This window comes from Syngnathus acus, chromosome 24 (assembly GCF_901709675.1).
Source record: "Syngnathus acus chromosome 24, fSynAcu1.2, whole genome shotgun sequence".
Classification (NCBI taxonomy): Eukaryota; Metazoa; Chordata; class Actinopteri; order Syngnathiformes; family Syngnathidae; genus Syngnathus; species Syngnathus acus.
In genome coordinates this window covers 145,932-164,012 of record NC_051108.1, presented here as the reverse complement: position 1 = coordinate 164,012, position 18,081 = coordinate 145,932, and the positions used below count along the sequence as shown (strand labels likewise).

The 18,081-nt window shown below is 52.6% G+C and overlaps 3 protein-coding genes across 8 annotated transcripts; 2 read left to right on the top strand and 1 right to left on the bottom strand.

Annotated features, from left to right (window-relative positions):
• Window positions 1-1,403: 1,403 nt before the first annotated feature.
• nkain2 (sodium/potassium transporting ATPase interacting 2) lies at window positions 1,404-7,751 on the bottom strand. 2 transcript variants are annotated; one of them, XR_005096595.1, is made up of 7 exons: window positions 6,616-7,751; window positions 4,620-4,757; window positions 4,455-4,535; window positions 3,810-4,010; window positions 2,896-3,471; window positions 2,101-2,319; window positions 1,404-1,429 (listed from the first exon to the last, which is right to left on the bottom strand). XR_005096595.1 is itself a non-coding variant. In XM_037244306.1 (7 exons), the coding sequence occupies exons 1-7, from the start codon at window positions 6,694-6,696 to the stop codon at window positions 1,420-1,422; spliced, it is 654 nt and encodes a 217-aa protein (XP_037100201.1). In that variant the 5' UTR covers window positions 6,697-7,746; the 3' UTR covers window positions 1,404-1,419. The 2 variants fall into 2 exon arrangements, 1 of the variants encoding a protein (XP_037100201.1); XM_037244306.1 differs by having other exon boundaries at window positions 2,101-2,182; window positions 3,411-3,471; window positions 6,616-7,746.
• A 312-nt stretch (window positions 7,752-8,063) lies between these two features.
• LOC119117791 (triadin-like) lies at window positions 8,064-10,684 on the top strand. Of its 4 annotated transcripts, none has more exons than XM_037244309.1 (7): window positions 8,064-8,171; window positions 8,320-8,441; window positions 8,634-8,787; window positions 9,692-9,733; window positions 9,825-9,881; window positions 10,020-10,169; window positions 10,515-10,684. In XM_037244309.1, the coding sequence occupies exons 2-7, from the start codon at window positions 8,403-8,405 to the stop codon at window positions 10,535-10,537; spliced, it is 465 nt and encodes a 154-aa protein (XP_037100204.1). In that variant the 5' UTR covers window positions 8,064-8,171; window positions 8,320-8,402; the 3' UTR covers window positions 10,538-10,684. The 4 variants fall into 4 exon arrangements, with proteins under 4 accessions (XP_037100204.1, XP_037100205.1, XP_037100206.1 ...); XM_037244310.1 differs by having other exon boundaries at window positions 8,085-8,241; window positions 10,020-10,139; XM_037244308.1 differs by having other exon boundaries at window positions 8,092-8,241.
• A 652-nt stretch (window positions 10,685-11,336) lies between these two features.
• Window positions 11,337-17,870, top strand: LOC119117787 (A-kinase anchor protein 7-like). 2 transcript variants are annotated; one of them, XM_037244303.1, is made up of 9 exons: window positions 11,337-11,841; window positions 12,011-12,233; window positions 12,404-12,534; window positions 12,619-12,755; window positions 13,042-13,202; window positions 13,804-13,919; window positions 14,039-14,109; window positions 14,201-14,301; window positions 16,363-17,870. In XM_037244303.1, the coding sequence occupies exons 1-9, from the start codon at window positions 11,734-11,736 to the stop codon at window positions 16,557-16,559; spliced, it is 1,245 nt and encodes a 414-aa protein (XP_037100198.1). In that variant the 5' UTR covers window positions 11,337-11,733; the 3' UTR covers window positions 16,560-17,870. The 2 variants fall into 2 exon arrangements, with proteins under 2 accessions (XP_037100198.1, XP_037100199.1); XM_037244304.1 differs by having other exon boundaries at window positions 11,338-11,841; window positions 14,063-14,109.
• Window positions 17,871-18,081: the final 211 nt, after the last annotated feature.

The window sequence follows — 18,081 nt, the reverse complement described above, 5'->3', positions numbered from 1 at the left end:
CGTCACCTTCCTCGCTTCACCTAGCATTGATAGATCGTGGAAGTTCTCCAAAATAATTGAAGTGAAACTTTTTTTTTTTTTTTCTTTCCCAAATGTATAATATAAAGCACAAGGGCCACTTGTCCACGACGTCATACATTATTAGTCAACTAGAAAAACCCAACAACACATGATTTTAAAAAAACATCTACAAGTTCAAGGTCACAATTTCGTTTTTTAACTATTTACCCCTGTGGGCATTTCCCACTGAAGTGGGATAAAAATCAAAAACAACAAAGTTCACATCGAGGACATTTTCCCTCGTTGCCTAGTAGCTAGTAACGCGTGAGCGGACGGAATGAGGCCACCGCAGTAAGTATGCAAACAGCTTGTTGACACCTCATGCAAACACACACAACGTTGTCAAGTCCCCAGCGGACAAGACTTTAAGGAAAGTGTCTTTCAAGGCTCCACACAAGAGTCACATGGTAAACAAGAAAGGCCTCCAACGTTTGGTCCAGAGTCCAAAATGTCCAGCTAGCATCCAGCTTTTGCTTTCTTTATTTATGTGAAGAAGAAACGGAGGCGCGGAATTCAATTGTGATGGCGTAATGATGCTAAGAATAATATGTCATGGGCAAGGGTGGGCGGGCAAACTTTTTTTCCCCCCCCCCTCTGGAGCCATTTGTTGTTGTTGTTTTTAAATCAGTTAGACTGTTAGATGGTCCGGCTAATGGTTGTAAAAGTGTACCATCAGAGAAAATCCATAGCTCTGCATCGCTCAGCCAACACTCACACGGCCGGCCGTATGGTCATCCTAACATTTGATACTACCCCCGAAGCCGTGTAAAGTCGACAGGCCATCCGCACATTTCCAACAGAAACTGTCAAACGGCCTAGTGATTGTCACCGTTAATGCGTTGGACCTTTTGGAAGATTTCTTGGTCCCAGATGGAAGCTTCCGTCTCAGGTTCTTTGGCGCTCCGCTTTTCGCTTATTCGCGGAAGACAAATGAGTATTTAGACAGCAGAGGCCCGAACACAAAGCATTCGCCTGACTCCTCATCGCATGGCCTCGGACTGTAAACATTAAGATTCACATTTTTGTACACGTCACTAAAAAAGAACCCCACAAACAAACATCTGACATTCCTTAGGTGGTGTCAGCAAGTGTGTCAGGCACTAGAAAAATTCCCTCCAAAATGTCAACAGGGTATTGATGTTCCGCTAACACAAGAAAACGGTTCAAAATGCAGCGGAAAGGAGCAGGTTGTTCCCGTGCCTTCGCGTTACCGTCTCATACCACCAGAGGGCAGTGGTCAGCCAGGGGAGGGGATGGAATGGGCGTGTCAGTCTTCCCTGTTAACTAACATTGAAAACAAGTGAAGAAGTCCTAAGGCGGCGGCAGCAGCAGCAGCAGCCGCAGCAGCAGCCCCTTGTCTTATTTTGACCTGGAAACATAGAAGAGGAGACATTTGCGTTATTATACAGACGCGCGTGCTCTTGTCATTGTGTCAATCTGAGCCAGGCTGCGTTGAAGTAGACAAATAGCAACAACAAAAATCACATTGTTTACCAAAGTGATCGCTTAAATCAGGATCATTTACAAATTAATGCTATATATGAGCGATTTGCTTTTTGGTCAAGCATATCAAATTAGCAATTGATTTGACTGTGTGTGTGTGTTGCAGAGGGGGCCATGCTTGAAAAGGGTGGGATACATTTTCTCTGGGACACAATTTATTGGTCCCTCTGGCTGAAGCCAATAAAGAGCAAAGTGAAAGGATAAACAGCTGGGAGAACAATGATAGCATATTGATGGTGCTCGTGCGTGCGCATCCCAAAGTGTGAAGCGTGTCGCGGCCATTGCGCCGCGGTGGACGGCCGATTTACGAGGCCTGCCGTGGCCTCGGCCGGGCTACGGCGTGGCCTTTATTTCCTTTCTTTTTGGTCTCATCATCCCGATGGTAACTGAAGCCTTGCATGGCAGAGGCGGACCTCGCCGTTCGTTGTGAATTGAGGAAAATGCCTTTTTGCCTCAAATACCGTGCCGTATTGGCAATTTCACTTGAGTTGTAAGGCCCTTTGTGTATTTGCTGAAGCGCTTTGCGATCCCGCTTACATGTACATGGGCTGGAGTTGGAGGTGGGACGTCTTCTGGGGCCCCTGGTAGCCGTACGAGTCGAATCCGCCAATAAAGTCAACTGTGGAGCAGAGCAAAGCAAAGCAATGCAAAGGAGGCGCGTGCGTCCATGAATTGGCAACCTTTTCCCCGAGACGCCTCGCCACAACCCATGGCGGGGAATGACAATGGGCGGCTCCGGCCTTGGCAGGTCAATGGCTAATGTTTTGTGAGTTGTTTTTGTCTTGTCCTGTTGGTCGTATTGTCACTTCCTGTTTTGTTTTGGTAACTAACTCTCCTCTCGTTTCAGTTGGTGGGTCCTTCCTCTGTGCGTCAGGCTACTTGACTTCCCGGATCCCAATTGTGTGCACCTGTGTGGTTGGTCCTAATTGTCTGCACCTGTGTCCTCACCCTCCTGTGTGTATATAGCCTGCGTCTTCCCCTTGTCTTGTGCCAGTGCGTCTTGTCCCGTCTTGAACACTAGCGATCGCGTGAGTAACAGACATCCCCGAAGAGAACCTAGTTTAGAAGATACCTTTTTTGTCAAGCCTGAGCTCTGTGTTTTTCAGGTATGTTTTTTGCCACCGGGTTTCCCTCGTTTTGAGGCGCTTTTGTTTTGTGCTGTCTCCAGCCTTGTTGTCCCTCCTTTTGAGGCGCTTTTTGTTTTTGCTGTCTCCAGCCTTGTTGTCCCTCCTTTTGAGGCGCTTTTTGTTTTTGTGCTGTCTTCAGCCTGTTAGAATAAACACCTTTTGTTGGCACTCTGCATCCGAGTCCTCTCCCTGCTCCAAGTCTGACATAATTGTTCACTTGGGCTCATTCTTTTGTCTTTTGAGACCGCTCCGAAGAGCCACTTGAGTTCACCGCCAGCACCTTTCAACAACCTTTTGTCCTGGTCTAACTTTCTCCACTTTGTTCCCCGAGATGCCCGCTAATCCTTTTCATGTATTCTTGAGGTGGCCCCATTATGAAAGGCAGCAGGACAAGTGCTAATCGGCGGCGGCGGCAGCGTTATTCCGACCACGGCTGCCGGAGTCGCGTTGAGTTGAGGCCTTCCTTTTCCCGCTGACTCACGCCCTAACCCCCGCCCCGACGGCAGCTTGAGCTGAGCGCGTTGCTGACATTCACGGCTTGATTAGAATGTGGCCGAGCGCGGCGTGGCACGCACGCCATCCTTAGCGGCGGACTAATTAGCTTTCTCAGCAGCTCGGAACGTCGGCGAGCGTTAGCTTCCTCACACCCGAGGCGAGGCCTGTTTCCCCGAATGGGCCGCCATTGTTGTCGGCCAAGCGTGTGTTTGCGCGTGCACTCACAGCTGTCCTCCTCCTCGGAGATGAGCTTGACCACGTAGCAGGCGTAGATGAAGCCGGCCAACTGGGGGAGACACAAAGACCACAGACATTACGGCCTTGAGGGCGCAGGAAGCGTAGAACGAGAAGAACGGGCTGCGCAAGTGGATCCGAACGTGACACCGGGTTGGTTACCTCCGACCACTCGAGGGAGGGAGGGAGGGAGGAAGGAAGGAAGGAAGAACGCTTTCGTGGCTCCATAGGCAGAAATGCCCCAGAGGGCGCCACACATGCAAGAATTCCAGCGACTTGCACTGGGGTCTGCCCACTCATTGGCTGCTTGTGTCCATGGCAACCAAGAGGAGGCTTCCAAATGGGGCCGATGTGCAGGAAGGGGGCGGGTCGGACGGCGCTCGTACTCACGGCCAGGAGCATCTGCAGCGATGAGTGGGCCACTTCTACCAAGTGGAAGTCCAGCAGGCACCCGGACACGGAGATGTAGCGGTGGTCTTCGGGCGCCCAAGAGGGAGGAGGGCCCACGGGGGTCACCCTGCACCCGGGCCCGTTCTCCATCCACCAGGAGCGGTGCATGGACAGGTTGAAGGTCAGCACCAGGTTGGAGTCCTGCCAGAGAAAGCCGCAAGCAGTGGCGCTTTTCTTCCTCTATTCTTTGCCGTGCGCAAATTCATGTCACCCATGCGAGCCAAATAGTATCCATGCGTGAATGATTGCGAGGTGCTTGAATGCGAATAGGCCCCCCCCACCCCCGCAATAAATCAGACTGAAAAACCATTGCAGGTTTTTCTCTCTCTCTCTCTCTCTCTCTTCCCCCCCCCCCCCCCATTCCTGAGCAGCAATCAAGCGCAATGGCAACTGATTTCTTCTGTTTGCGGAAGAGCCGATTGGCCCGAATTAATTGCCTGAATAGATCATCTGCGATTGCAATCAACTCATTTGGGCTCAGGCTGAATTGTAAACACTGCCAAGGCCGCCCACAAGGAAGGGCCTTCAAATTGACATGGTTTCCCTTACTTACGCCAGAGGAGGCCCGTATGGCGGACGCGTTACCTTGGACAGCTGGCCCACCTCCAGGTAGAAGCAGATGATGAAAACATTCCAAGTCATCCAGATGAGCAGCCAGGCCGCGTACTGTGGAGGTAAGCCGGCAGGATTAGGGTTGGGTGCTTTCCTAGGCCCAGTTGTATGCAAAATGTCTCCAATGCCGCCACCTACCCCGGTGACGTAGCGCGGCCGGAACTGGACGGTGCCAAACAAGCCCAGGATGACGGCCATGATGTGCAGGAAGTTGGTCAGGATGGGAGCCCACTGATAGCCCAGGAAGTCCACCATCTGACGCTCAAAGACGCTGACCTGGGGGGGGGGGGAGAGCCGGAGCAGTTGAGTCGCCGCCGGCCCACCTTCTTTTGTACCCGCCCGCTCTCGGAACAGCAAACTCGCTATATGAATACCACATCATCAGACGAGGACAAAGCGGACGCGAGGAGCCGCGTCGACCTTTTTCTTTCACACGCGTGGCGGGCGGGCGGTCTCAGCTGGCTTTGCCTTTTTGAGCTGCGTGTCATTATGCAAAGAAGTCGTGGCGCAATTGTTCCTTTTCTCTCAGAAGGGGCCTCCCAGCCATGACGGAAACCCCTGGGAGTGCCCCCCCCCATAACAAAGGGGCCAGGTGGGAGGCCAATTCCCAATACATGAGCCTAAGCGCCACATTGCAAAACATTTCTCAGACTGATCATGGATTGCTTTGCCAGGTTTTTTGCAACAATTAACCCCAAAAAGAAACAAAACTGAAGAATGTCCACTTTGGATGGAGGGCACGGGCGCAAGTATGTAAGGTGACAAAAGAGTGATTGCAGGTGAAGGTCTTTTGAGTCGTACGGGGACGAGCAGCCACGCACGCTCGCTCGCTCGCTCGCTCGCTCGCACCGGCTCATGTGGCCACCACGGAAAAAGTCCGGACTCGCGCCCTCTTCAACTCTGCTCTTTCTCTCACCATGGACGGATCCCTTTCACATGTGGCGAGCGCCAGCCATGAATATTCCCCCGCCAAGGTTCCTTTAACGCAAACGTGACATTTAAATGTCAGAACGGGCCGTCGGGCTTGCTATTGCAACGGATTTGTGCTTTTGCTTCTTTTCCATTTCTGCCACTTTCTATCTTCATTGGCTTTCCATCATCTGGCTTGATGCGCCGCCCTGGACGCAAAGTTGGTCAGGCTGGGTCAGAGTGTGTTCCGCTTAGGCCATCTTAGCCTAATTAGCCTAACCCTAATGGGCGGGCCATCAGTTCTGGTACATAGCGTACCTCCCGGGTGCTATTCCCCCAAGACGTTGTCAAGCTGAGGAGAGAGCTTTTTTCCCCATCCATATTTGTGCTCGATTAGTTTGAGAGGATCGCACACGGTGAGGGGGGGGGGGGGGGGGTCTTCACCACCAGGAGCTTTTTGGGCGTTAAACGCTCGCTAACGCCCACGGCGTCTGTTTCAAGCGGCAGAGACGCTAATGGAGCTCTCAGCCGGCTTAACGGAGCAAAACGTGTTGTTGACAGCACCAGGGCATTAGTACCGCCGCGTTAGACACAAATAAGCGTGCACCCCTCTCGCTACTTCACCTCCGGTGGCACGTTGGCCCGTTTAGTAAGCGGCGGCCGACCCGTGTTGGAAACAAGCACGGCGCTGGCTTGGTTTGGTGTTCCGTTCCCACGTATTTGGGACGACGGCGACCTTTGGCTTTGGCTCGGCCTGGAGCTGCAGCCTTTCCCCCAAAGACTTGAAAGGCATGGGTGCTCCAAATGGCGAGTCTGCTGTGTTGTGCTTTCTTCGTCTTCCCTTTAAACGGATGAGATGATGACCCAAACCATCTGGCCCCGCTTCCCAGTCTCCACGCAGACGGTGACGGGAGACGGACGCAAAGCCACGGCGGCCGGCGCTTGCCTTCCGTCACCGAACGTCACATCGAATCTCCTTTCTACGTCGCCGCATCCTTCTTCTTCCTTCTTGGCCCCAGCCGTCACATTTGTGCATCTTATTTCCCGCACGCAGCTATATTATGCGGGACGTGACCTCCCGCTCACATGGCTGCATGCGGGGACAAATGACCAGCCGCCGCTCGCCTCTCGACAAGATTTCAGAAAAGCCTTTTATGTCTCCGCATTGATCCGGCAGGCCCGGGGAGGGAGGGAGCGAGGGATCGATAGTCATCACAACACTTACCAGCTGCATGCCACAGATGAAGGCCAAGGTACACCTGCCGCCGCAGCACCCCATGGCGCACCCCGTGGCGTTTCTGATCATCTGCAATTCCTCCTTCCTCGGAGCTGTCGGGCTGGGCCTCCAAGGGGCGGGTGGGGGAGCGGGACCCTTGAGCTCAGCTCGGAAAACGCTTCACGCGGCAGCCGAGCCGGAGGTGGAGTCTGGTCTGGCAAAGCAAGTTGAGATTTAGGGCATTCTGCTCATTTGGAAAATAAACGGGTGGGAAGCTTGCGGGAATCCAAAAATGAATAAAAGTTTGCTTCCAGAGGCAAGTCCCGTATCATCGTGAGGAAAAAAGATTCTTGCTCCTTGCAGTTCAATTTGCAACAATCATTTCATACTAAGTATGGAAAGGGTGTAAAAGTGTCCCTGACGACAAGTGCGGATGGGGAGGCAACGTCCTCCAGGCAGGCAGGCAGGCAGGCTGGCTGGCTGGCTGGCTGGCAGGCAGGCAGGCAGGCAGGCGGGCGGGCAAGCAGGGTCGCTTCCAAAATGCAAAGCGTCAGCGGCGGCCACTTGTCGTCCGCCTCCTCCGGCTGCCGCGTCTCGTAGCCGCGGTCATGTCGCCCTTCGCACCGCCGCTGCCGCCGCCGCCGACGCACTGACTCGGCTCCGTCCGGGCCGGAGCGCTTAATCCAAAAGACACGTTGTGTGGCGCAGGCGCTTCTCCATCGAGTTGCTATTGGAACGCAAGCATCAGCCCCGAAACGACGTCTTGGTTTGCGGGCTCGCCTTCACACGATGGAGCGACCGTGCAGACAATGGCCAGAGTAAGATGGACCGAGCAGCCGAGCGAGAAAACCACAGCCGTGATCACGGTGAGGAGCGTCTCGCGCTGCGCTCGCCATCTGTCAAGACAAACGCCACGCATTTATGCCGCTTCCCGCCCGGCTTTCAAAATAAGACACTTGCGGCGGCCTGAGGCAATATGATGTTTTGACGCCGTGGTGTTGCTGTGAGTCTTATTTTGAAAGGTATCCTCGTCCTATCCCTGTGTGGACTTTGCGCAAAACGATGCATTGATGAGACGTATCGCTCTTTTCCTTCCCTGCGATGAGATGAGATGAGATTTTTGGCCGTGCTCGGTGCGCAGCTGCTCCTGCAAACGGCCATACGATGATGCCCCCCCGGGTCCTGCCCCTGCGGCCCGGCCCCGCCCCGCCCCGCCCCTCCTCATCAGCAGGGAGCCCCCTCTTCATCAATTTGTCCTAATTCCTCATTGGCTTCATTAACGGGGCTTTTCTGCTAAGCAGCGCTTGATGTCGACCGCTTAATAGCTTCATGGATTTCATATCGTCTATTCAAATTGCGCCCCCGACTCCTTTCCGTGCGCCACATGTTCCATTCTAAAGCGGGCAGCTGCCTCACCTTCTAATTATAGCCCGGGCGGACGGGCAGGCGGGCGGACTGCGGGCAGGTCGGGTTACCGGACACGTACTGCGTTGCGTGTCCACACGGACCGACCCAAAGTTCAAAAGTAGCCTCATCTCGTCTCGCTTCGCGTCCGCTGGCCACAGGTGAAGCCGACCGCCTCGGACCGGACGGACACTTTGTCCAGCGCAGTTGGGCCATCATAGAAGGACCAAGGTGGTGGTGGTGGTGGTGTATTTTTAGCGCCCGTTGCAATCCGTCTTGAAACGATTTTCTCTCTTTCTTTTTTTGTAGCTGCCGGGGTATCTTTCTATTCCCGATTGGATGCTGGTTTCTATGGTAACGGCGGCAGGCAGGCCAAGCCTTTGAGCTGACTGATGGTTATCGCAGAACGCCAACCGAGCTCCAAGTCCAAGGTACCGTTCAAGGAGGGAAAAAAAAAAAGTTTTCCAAAAATGATCCCATCTTGATATTCTTATCACAACTCATTTGCAGTGTCCTTCAAAGAGTCGTTAGAGTGTAGCAGATAGAACTTGGGGTTTAACATTGTTTCGGTGGAAAACTGCATGTGAATGATGTTTGGGCTTTGGCCTTCCTGGGTCCCACAGGCGCCGATGAGCGGCCGCCACAAGAGCATCGTGGACGACCTGGTCCTGACCTTCAGCTCGCCGGCGGGGTGGCTGCTGGCCGCGGCGCTGGTCATCACCTGGGCGGCCGTCGCCGTCTTGGTCTTTGATCTGCTGGACGACGAGACTCTGGCAGGTAGCGAGCCCCGTCCGTCCTCCTTTTGTTTCTCGGCGCAGTGGGAATGTCATCCGTTTGTTTCCATGGTCAACTTCCTCCGAGACACTTTTGGAATAGAATAGATAGAATAGATCTTTATTGTCATTGTCACACATGTACAACGAAATTTAAAAAAGTGCCAACCGATCAGTGCATGAAAATAAAAGAATAAATCCAATAAATCGAATAAAAAAATACAAGCTAAAAACCCACAGAAGAACATACACAGACAATCATTTTCTTTTAGCGGCATTCAATGTGACTACCGCAAACTTCAAGAGTGGACGTCATGGTTGAGTCGCACACAAAAAAAAGCCAGCGCTCGTGCTGCCTGTGGCAAAGCGACGGACGGCACATCCGACTTCTGCGCTTTTACATCCATGACTCCATTTAAAAAAAAAAAAAAAAAAAAAGATTTGGACCAGTGTTATTTAAACGCTCTCTCATGTCCTCTTTGATAACAAATGATACTTTTTGCTTTTGGAACTAATTGAACAAAAACATTATTATTCAATATGGATCATCAAAGAGAGAGAGTGAATTGTTGCCAATGAAAAGAATCAAACGTTTACTGCGACGCTTGAAACGGAAGTTAGACACGGAGGTCAAAGGTCGGCCGAGCTCTGATTTTGGCGTGCTTAATATCTGGGCTAAGCCACATTCTTTTCCATGCGTTGCTCTTTTCTGTGTGCTGCGGCGGCGGCGGCGGCGATGGCGACTCTTCCACGTATTTGGCTCTCAACTCCTGTCCTCCTCTTCCTCGACCCCTTCACGCCTCCTCATGCTGTGCGTCACGTGCCATCCACCAATCAATCCATCCGTCCGTCCATCCATCCACCCACCCACCCACCCACCCACCCACCCATCCATCCATCCCGCAAAGAGTACACGTCGTACTGTGACGACCCCGTGTGTTTCTCTCCTGGTAAAAAAAAAAACCACCAACTTGGGTGCTTGCATCTGGAGCCTCCGCTTGCTTCCTCTTAGCTCATTTGGGCTGGTTTCTTTGCCCTCAGGTCTGCCGCCTCCTCCCGCCGCCGGCGTCACCAGGCGAGGTTTGAAGGTCAACAGAGGTAAGTGCACAAAGTGAATGACTGATTGGGAGGACCACTGCTCTCTTGCCATGCACCTCCATTCGACAGTAAATCTAGCGGCTTGACGCACCTTTTGCAAATGCTTTCCTTGACTTTTCCGTTCCTCCCCGGATGCAGGACGGCCAATCAGGACGAGCGCCGCCACGCCGCCGCAGGACGAGAGCCCCGACTGGCTGGAGTTGATGTGGACGTTTGCCGCCGGTCTGGTGGCGCCCGATGACGAAGATGAGGCGGAAGGTATTCACCGGTTAACCAAAAGCTTCACACGTAAGGGCGAGCGTCACGCTAACGCTAAGACCGTCAAGTGCTTTTTCCACGTGGCTGAATGCACGGTGTCTGGCTTTCTGCGTCGTTAGCAACCTTGCTATCCGTGCAATGACCTTGCTGGCTAGCTACGCGTGTCCATGCTGAAGCGCGGCATGAAGCGCGGCATGAAGCGCGGCATGAAGCGCGGCATGAAGCGCGGCATGAAGCGCGGCATGAAGCGCGGCATGAAGCGCGGCATGAAGCGCGGCATGAAGCGCGGCATGAAGCGCGGCATGAAGCGCTATGCATGTTCCGCCATTGATGGGAGGTGTGAATTGTGCAGCTCTTTTATTTTGGGCCCTTCAGCTTTGCACTCGGAAGAGTTCTGAAGGAAGGAAAAGCCAAATGGCCACCTTTGAAGGATGACGCGGACGACAAGAGGTGGGACGACGTACAGTCCAAATGGTCGCAATGTGTCTTTGTGGCTGGGTTTGTCAGAAAGACTTGGAGGGAATAAAAATGCTGCGTCTAAAGGCCTTGTTGTTGTCGTACTTGACCACCCAAGGGCTTTCACGCCATGCATGGTGACAACAAAAGATGAAGATGGACGGATGACATGAAACGGCTCATTTCCATGGATGACATGATTAGGAGGAAGCTGTGTTCGAACCACTCTACACCGATGCTACTGTGTCATAAATGCCACTGGATTCAATCAAAAGCTCGACTACACACTCCTCGCTACTGCAAAACACGGGCCAAGTCCTCTGAATTGATCATGTGCTCTCGAGGCATGACTATCACCTGCTGGCCACATTTTGAAACTGCACTTGAAATCTGACGCTGCATCCATAATACGTACGACGGTATGTTTCCAACTGCATTAACTGAGCCCCACTGCGCTGGTACTTGACCACTTGAGGGATGAGAATCACTCCTTGAAGATGGCTCAAAAGGTTTTTGTAACCTTTTGGTGGAGAAGCACAAACTCCGCATACTTATGATTCGTAACGAGTCTGCGGTTGTTTTAACAATGACTGACTGCAAAGACCAAATGACACCCAACAAGCTATTTGAAAACTCATTTGAACTATTCCGTTCACGTTTGTCATCAAGAGAAAAAGCGGGACCGAGGAATCTCGCTTTTATTGTGACGTGACGCGCTCCGCGTAGGTCGTCCGTCTTTTATTCTGAAGCAACATTTCCACCGGAAGTTACGTTTCTTTCCAAACAAGTGTTTTCCGGCCGACGTGAAAACAACCGAAAAGTGGCCTTTTTGAGATCGTTGTGGTTTGTTTTATTGAACTCTAATCGCTAGCGAGGAGATATATCCCTCGAGAACCAGCGACAAGTTGTTACCTTTGTTTATTTGGCGTTTGATTTGGTAAAATTCTCGGTGCAGCCGGCTAGCTCGTCTTAAGCTTAGCCAACATGGCGGATTGATTCATATTGACAGGTGTGCAATTGATCGGCCAACTCCCAAATATGTGAGGTCAAAGTTTTTTTCTCTCTTCAGTTTCAATAGTATCTTAACCCCAATGTTAGTTGTCTGTTAAACGCTATTTGACTTTAGCGATACTTTGTCATGCACCTGAGTTGTCTGCTGGTGAGCCTCAAGTCGTTTTGTTCAAGAATTCCTTTGGCCCACAAAACTTTAGTTCGCAATGCCTCAACGGCGATAAAAACACATCAGGTAAGCTATTGAAAAATAATTTTGAAGTTTTTAAAGATGCAAAGACATTGAAGTACATATAAATCACAAATTAGGTCGGGTCATTCTTTCTCTTTTCAGTGAGACCCTATGACTCTCCTTGTTGTCACTTTACTATACTTTCTCGCTATTTTGTTGGCTCTGTCTCCAGACCTCAAGTTTGTGTCGGGTCAGCATGAGCGAAATGGAGCCCAACGGCATCTCCCGGAGCGAGGACACTCGGGCTGTGGTTTCCCACCCGGAGGGTTTTCATCCTAAATCTGATAAAGAGGATGCCGCTTCGCCAAGCCAGATTGGTCTCGGGAGGGCTTCAAAACCAGAGAAGGAGACTCGAGGCCGGGAGCCCGTGGGGACCCAAGCCCCCAACAAGTCGGGTAAGTTGTTTCCAAACTCGAGCCCACAGCTTGGCGAACGTGGGACATGTACACGGTGCTTCCTACATTCGCTTCAAATGCGGGACTTGCTTTTCCTTTTCTTTCTTTCTTTCTTTCTTTCTTTCTTTCTTTCTTTCTTTCTTTCTTTCTTTCTTTCTTTCTTTCCTCAGCCGTCAAGCAAGAGTCGAGGAAGAGGGGACGGCGAGCAGATGGCGAGCAAGGTGCCGGGAAAAGCAAGAAGAAGAAGAAGCGGATCCAACGACCCAACTATTTTGTCTCCATCCCCATCACCGACGCGCAGGTAAACAAATGCGGGCGCCGCCGGACTCTGTCCAAAAGTGATTAAACGTGCGAGCGGGACGCTGGCTTCTCGTTGACGATGCAGATCGGTTCGGCGGTGAGCGAGGTCCAAGAGGCGGTGCTGCGGCGCGAGCCTCGCTTGGCCAAAGCCATGATCCCCATCCCCACGCTCCACCTCACGCTTCTCGTCACCCATCTGGCCGACCGGGAGCAAGTGGACCTGTGAGCGCATGCTTTACAATTGCGATGATTCACGTGGCATCTGGTACTTTCCGTCCAAATCCAACAATGATCAACGAGATGTTTGAATGATTGAAGGGGAAGTATAATGCAAGATTGCCCTCCCGAAAAATGAGCGGACAATAAATCCAACGTTTGCCCTCTTGATGGGATCAGAGCCGTCCGTGTAATCTGCACTAAGTAGGAGACGAGTAATCGCTACTTTGGGCCGTGACGTCACAGCAGAGTGAGGATTAGCGTGTGAAAGCGTTATGAATTTTGCCGTCAGGGCGGCGGCGACGCTGGCCCAGGCGGAGCCGTCCTTGGCCGAGCTGCTGGGCGGGGCCCGACTGGTGCTGCCCTTCTCGGGCGTGGCCCACTTCCGAAACGACGTGGTGTTTGTCGCCCTGGGCCCGGGACCGCACACTGGCGTGCTGCGCAGCCTGGCAGGTCAGTGACACGCTTTGCACCACCTCTCGTCCGCCATCTTTCTTCCACGCTGTGCTCGCCCTACCGCAAATCCGCCTATCGTATCGCGTCGAATCGGACCAGCAGCAGCAGCAAAACCTTTGTACCCCTTTAACCTTTTTATTCAATGAAAGATATTTGCACTTATTACCCCCCCCCCCCCCACCCCCACGTTGTGCTTTTGACTCGCAATATTAAGCCGTCATTTATTCTTTCTTTAAGAGGATTCGTCTTCCCGCCCGCGCAAGTCCATAGCTTGCAGGCTAAGCACTTAGCATTTATTTGACGTTGGCTATCATGTCAGTAGGGCTACAGGAAGAAAGCAGCTTTTTGAAAAGTTGTCTCCACATGACTAAAGGTGGACTGTAACTCAAGTGAAAGCTTTCTGCGTGTGATGTGAAATGCTCTGAGCGATGCATTTTGCTTTTGGGAAGGAATGTTGGTGAAAGAAAAGGAGTCTGTGATTGCGTGAAGCAACTGGCCAACCGCCCGCCCGCCCGCCGGCAGGCTGGCTGGCACGTTCGCCGGCTGACGCACGTGCGCGTCCGGGACCCGAGATCACGAGTGACGCGGCTGCTTGCAGAGTTGCTGCGCGCTCGTTTGGAGGAGCGAGGTCTGGCGGAGGGCGACGTGGCTCGTGGCTTTCAACCTCACCTCACCATTTTCAAGCTGTCCAGAGCACCCAAGCTCCGATCGCAGGTACTGTGTTTTGCCCTGACCTTTCCCCTCCCTCAGGCTTTGAACACATGACAAGGCGCAACTATTTCGTGTGCGCTCGCTTGGAGCCATTTGTCCCGTCCCGTGGTTGGAATGAATTGAGCACGGTTGTCTTCTTCCCGAAGGGCGTCAAGCACGTGGACCCGTCCCTCTACTCGGCCTATGCTTGCAGGTAGGGGCGGGGCGCTTGACTTCAAATGTACCTCATTGCCTACTGGAGCCTTCCATTGAAAGCAGGCCGTTGGTTGCGTTTGCTTGTGCAGGTTTTTTGGCGACCAGACGGTGGAGCGTCTGGATCTTTGCTCCATGCTGAAGACAAAGCAGCAGGACGGCTACTACCACACTGAGACGTCACTGCAACTCGGTCAGGAGGCTAGACATGCACGCACGCACGCACGCACGCACATAACGGGAAGGGCGGATGCAATGCAATTGTCGGCCACCAGGGGGAGCTGTCTGCATGGAGACAAGTTGACTTTTTATTGCAGTTGAGTCTAGGGGGCACCTCTCACGCAAATTGGCCCCGCTGTTATGTAAGAGCGCTGGCTGAAATGGGCAAATTGAAGTTTGCTGAATTGAAGTTAGTTTGCCGACAAGTAACGACAGCAGCTCGTGACGTGATGCTCCACAAATACCTATGTTTCACGTGAGCGCATTTCTCATGATTTGCCTTTCATTCTGCCTCGTGCGTGGAAAACCTTTTGTGCGTTTCGTGCATGCGTTAATGATTGAAAGGCTGTTGGTGACGGAACTCGTGATAGTGGCCCTTATCTGCCCCGCCCCACAGTGATGTGTGCAGTACTTGGGACCATGAAATAAATCACTGTGTCTTCATGGAGTCCAAGGTGCGTGCGTGCCCAGAGGTGTCATGTGGCGTCGCCGATGCTCGGGTCAATAAAACATTGAAGCGCCGCAAATAGCATCCTCGGTGTGTCTGCGCAGGAGTGCGAGCCTTGCACACGCACGCACGCACGCACGCACGCACGCCCGTCACCTTCCGCCTTGTTTGTAATCCTCATTTAATCCCGCCGAGGCGAGCCGAGGATCCTCGGCTCAGTGTGCCCACTACAACCGGCTTTGAGTTATTTTTCCGTTTCCGTCGTAGGAAATGTCGAGCTCGTTAAAAAGTGTCCATCTCGGGCCTCCCGATTTAAGAAATGGGACAGATCCGGCAGACGGTCCACGGGCAAGTCTCTGGCCCCGAACCAGATGCTTGTCGTAGTACCGTCTCCGACCTGCGAGAGGCGTCGTAGTGCCATCTCGGCTGCAGTAAAACACGTAGAAGAAGAAGTAGTAGCATGGGAAGAATTAGATGAGGAAGCTCGGCGAACCGCACCGTCTCGCTGAGCCAAAACGGTGCCATCCATCCTCCAAAGAAAACACGGTTGGGCCGCAGCTGCTGGCCGTCCATTCAGCAACTATTAATCAGTGACGACAAGGGGGCGGTGCCTGTATACCCCCCCCCCCCCGCCTCCTCCTCCTCACACACATTGACACACTAGCGTCCTGCTAGACATCCCACTGCCTTTCCTCGCCCTTTTCACCAACAAACAAGAATCCTTTTGCATCATGTCACACACATAAGCACCCTCCCCCTTTCTGACACACACACACGTGCGTACAATCATGAAAAGATACTGTGCTCTTGCCTCCCCCCCCCACACACAGACACAAGCTATCTCCCTCCCTCTCTTGGTCCTCTCTCCTCCTCCTCCTCCGCGTGTCAGTGCAAAGTGGAGCGAGAGCAGGCAAGCGAGGAGCCACTCGTTCATTGTTTGTCGTCGTCTGTCGGACTGCGTTCTCCCGCCCCCCCCCCCCTTTTTTTTTTATTCCATTTTTTTCCCTGCTAAAGGGAGCGTGGGGCGACTTTGGGATTGAGGGCTAGTGACATGCACAAGTGTGTTTCAAATCGTTTTTTTACGTTTTTGTAGGGGCGGGGGGTGGGGGGGTGGGGGCTTGGGAGCAGAAGCGCCATGGGTCAGCTGTGCTGCTTTCCTTTCTCGCAAACGGAGGAGAAAATCAGTAAGTGTGCGGTTGCGCGTCGTCCTTGCGTGTCTGCGGGAGGCGGGCGGACAACAACGAGCGTTTGTGCGTGCGGAGCAATTGCGAGTGTGACACTAGAGGTCATCGGGAGCACCGGATTGCCAATGTGTTTAGCGTGTGACCCGTTAGCACGATGCCTGACTTGTAAATGGAGTGTTAGATGTGCAAAGTGAGTCAACTAAGAAGTGCCCCAATTGTACCGTGCCCCCCATTCCACCACCCGAGACATTGTGAGGGCGTCAGCAAATCTCGTGAGAGTTGAGATTAGCTAGCATCTAATTGGTGAACTCCCCCACCCCAAAATGGTAGTATAGTGACGTGATTTTGTAGTTGCGGCGTGCTTTTCGAAAAGTGCCTAAAAACGACTCCTTCTTCATTTTAGGCAGTCGACGCCGGTGTGAGCCTGACGAGGCAGAGCTTCTGCGCATCAGCAAGCGATTGGTGGAAGATGCCGTCAGTCGCGCCGTGCAGCAGTACAAACGGGAAACCCTCCAGAACGGGGGCCAACCCAACGCAGGTCGCCCGCCCGGAAACGCCGACAGGAGTGCGGAGACAAAGACGACGGACGCCAGGGAGTGATGTGATCGGGCCCAGAGCCGACCGGAAGCGCTGAGAGCAGGCAGGACGCTAAGCGGCAAAATGTCCCGTCCGCTTGGCCGTAACCTTGACGGCGAGCCCGGCGTAAATTGGCTAAAGGCCGGTTGATTGCGCCAACTCGCCCTTCGCTCACTTCTCCAAGCTGGACTCTGGTCGCTCGCTATTCCTAGCGGGCCCAAAAGTGTCACAAGGCGAGGATCCTGTTGGCTAATTGCTACTATACTAATGTGCTAATGCTCTACTTTTGAGATGGATCAGAATTGTCGAAAGCTGACTCACCAAAACCGAGCGCTCGGTGGGATTTAAAAGCACGACGCCTTTTGTAGTTGTTGCATTTTAATTTGGACATCTCTCTATCTGTGAGCGAGCGTGAAATGTCTTCTGCTAGTGCCCAGCGGAGGCAGCGGTGAGACAGTCAGGCAAATCAATCCGCACACAAAAACAAAATGTCAGAAAACACTAATCGTGCTAACGTAGGTGTGTGTGTGTGTTTGGTATATATTTTTGAATACTTTTAACCCTCCCACTTGTTTTGAACGCGTTAAATTTTTTGGGGGGGGTGTAAAACTCCATTAAAAAAAGTTTTAATCCATGTTGTTAATGATAGAGATGGTACAGAGGTTGATTTATGCAGGCGCTAGTCGTGACGTCAAACCGGAAACCGTCATTTTCCTCACCCCACTTGGGTGCAGAATGACGTGGATTGACAGAAGCCGGAAGATTGTCCGACCGAAAGCCGTCGCCCTCTAGCGTCCTGGAGACCAAACGCTTCGGGCGCAAGCGTGGACCTCAAACCTCGGCAAAGTGATCCAATGGAGGACCCAAAGCTCCTGGCTGGCTGAGCAGGCAAAGTGATCCAATGGAGGACCCGAAGCTCCTGGCTGGCTGAGCACAATTTTTCACCCTTCATTTTTGATGGTGTGCACATCGTCGGAAGTGGCCTTGAGTCGTTCGTCTTTTTTGTTTGCTTTCCTGCGAGTGCTCGCCACCGTGTCGCTGCAGCAGAGACAAAGCCGGACTCGTGTTGAACGTGACGGACCCACCATTTGTCTTTTGTCGCTGCTGCGATGCTGTCGTCACTCCAGTCAACATCTTTCCAATCGCCTATGGCCCCTTGGCCCACTTCGCTTCTTATCAGTCAGTGTGCGTTTGTGGGCGTGATACAATCATTTGATCAAGTGCTTCTCCGGGGACCTTGTCTTGTTCCTTTTTATTCCAACACGGAACCGCGCGCGTGCGTGTTTTGTCGTGTCACGTGAAGAATAAAAGAACACGATAAGTGTGGGACTCTGATGTGTGCTCGTGTTTTGGGAACAGGAAGCGCTCGCTGTCAAAACAAAATCAGCCAAGTCAACGAGTCCATGTCTCTGTAATGCCTTGCTTTTTGCTCTCTTGTCTTTCCTCGCTGCTCTCTCCCTCTCTCTCTCTCTCTCTCTCTCTCTCTCTCTCTCTCTCTCTCTCTCTCTCTTTTCCTCTGCCGCCCCTCTTTTTTTTCTCTTTTCGT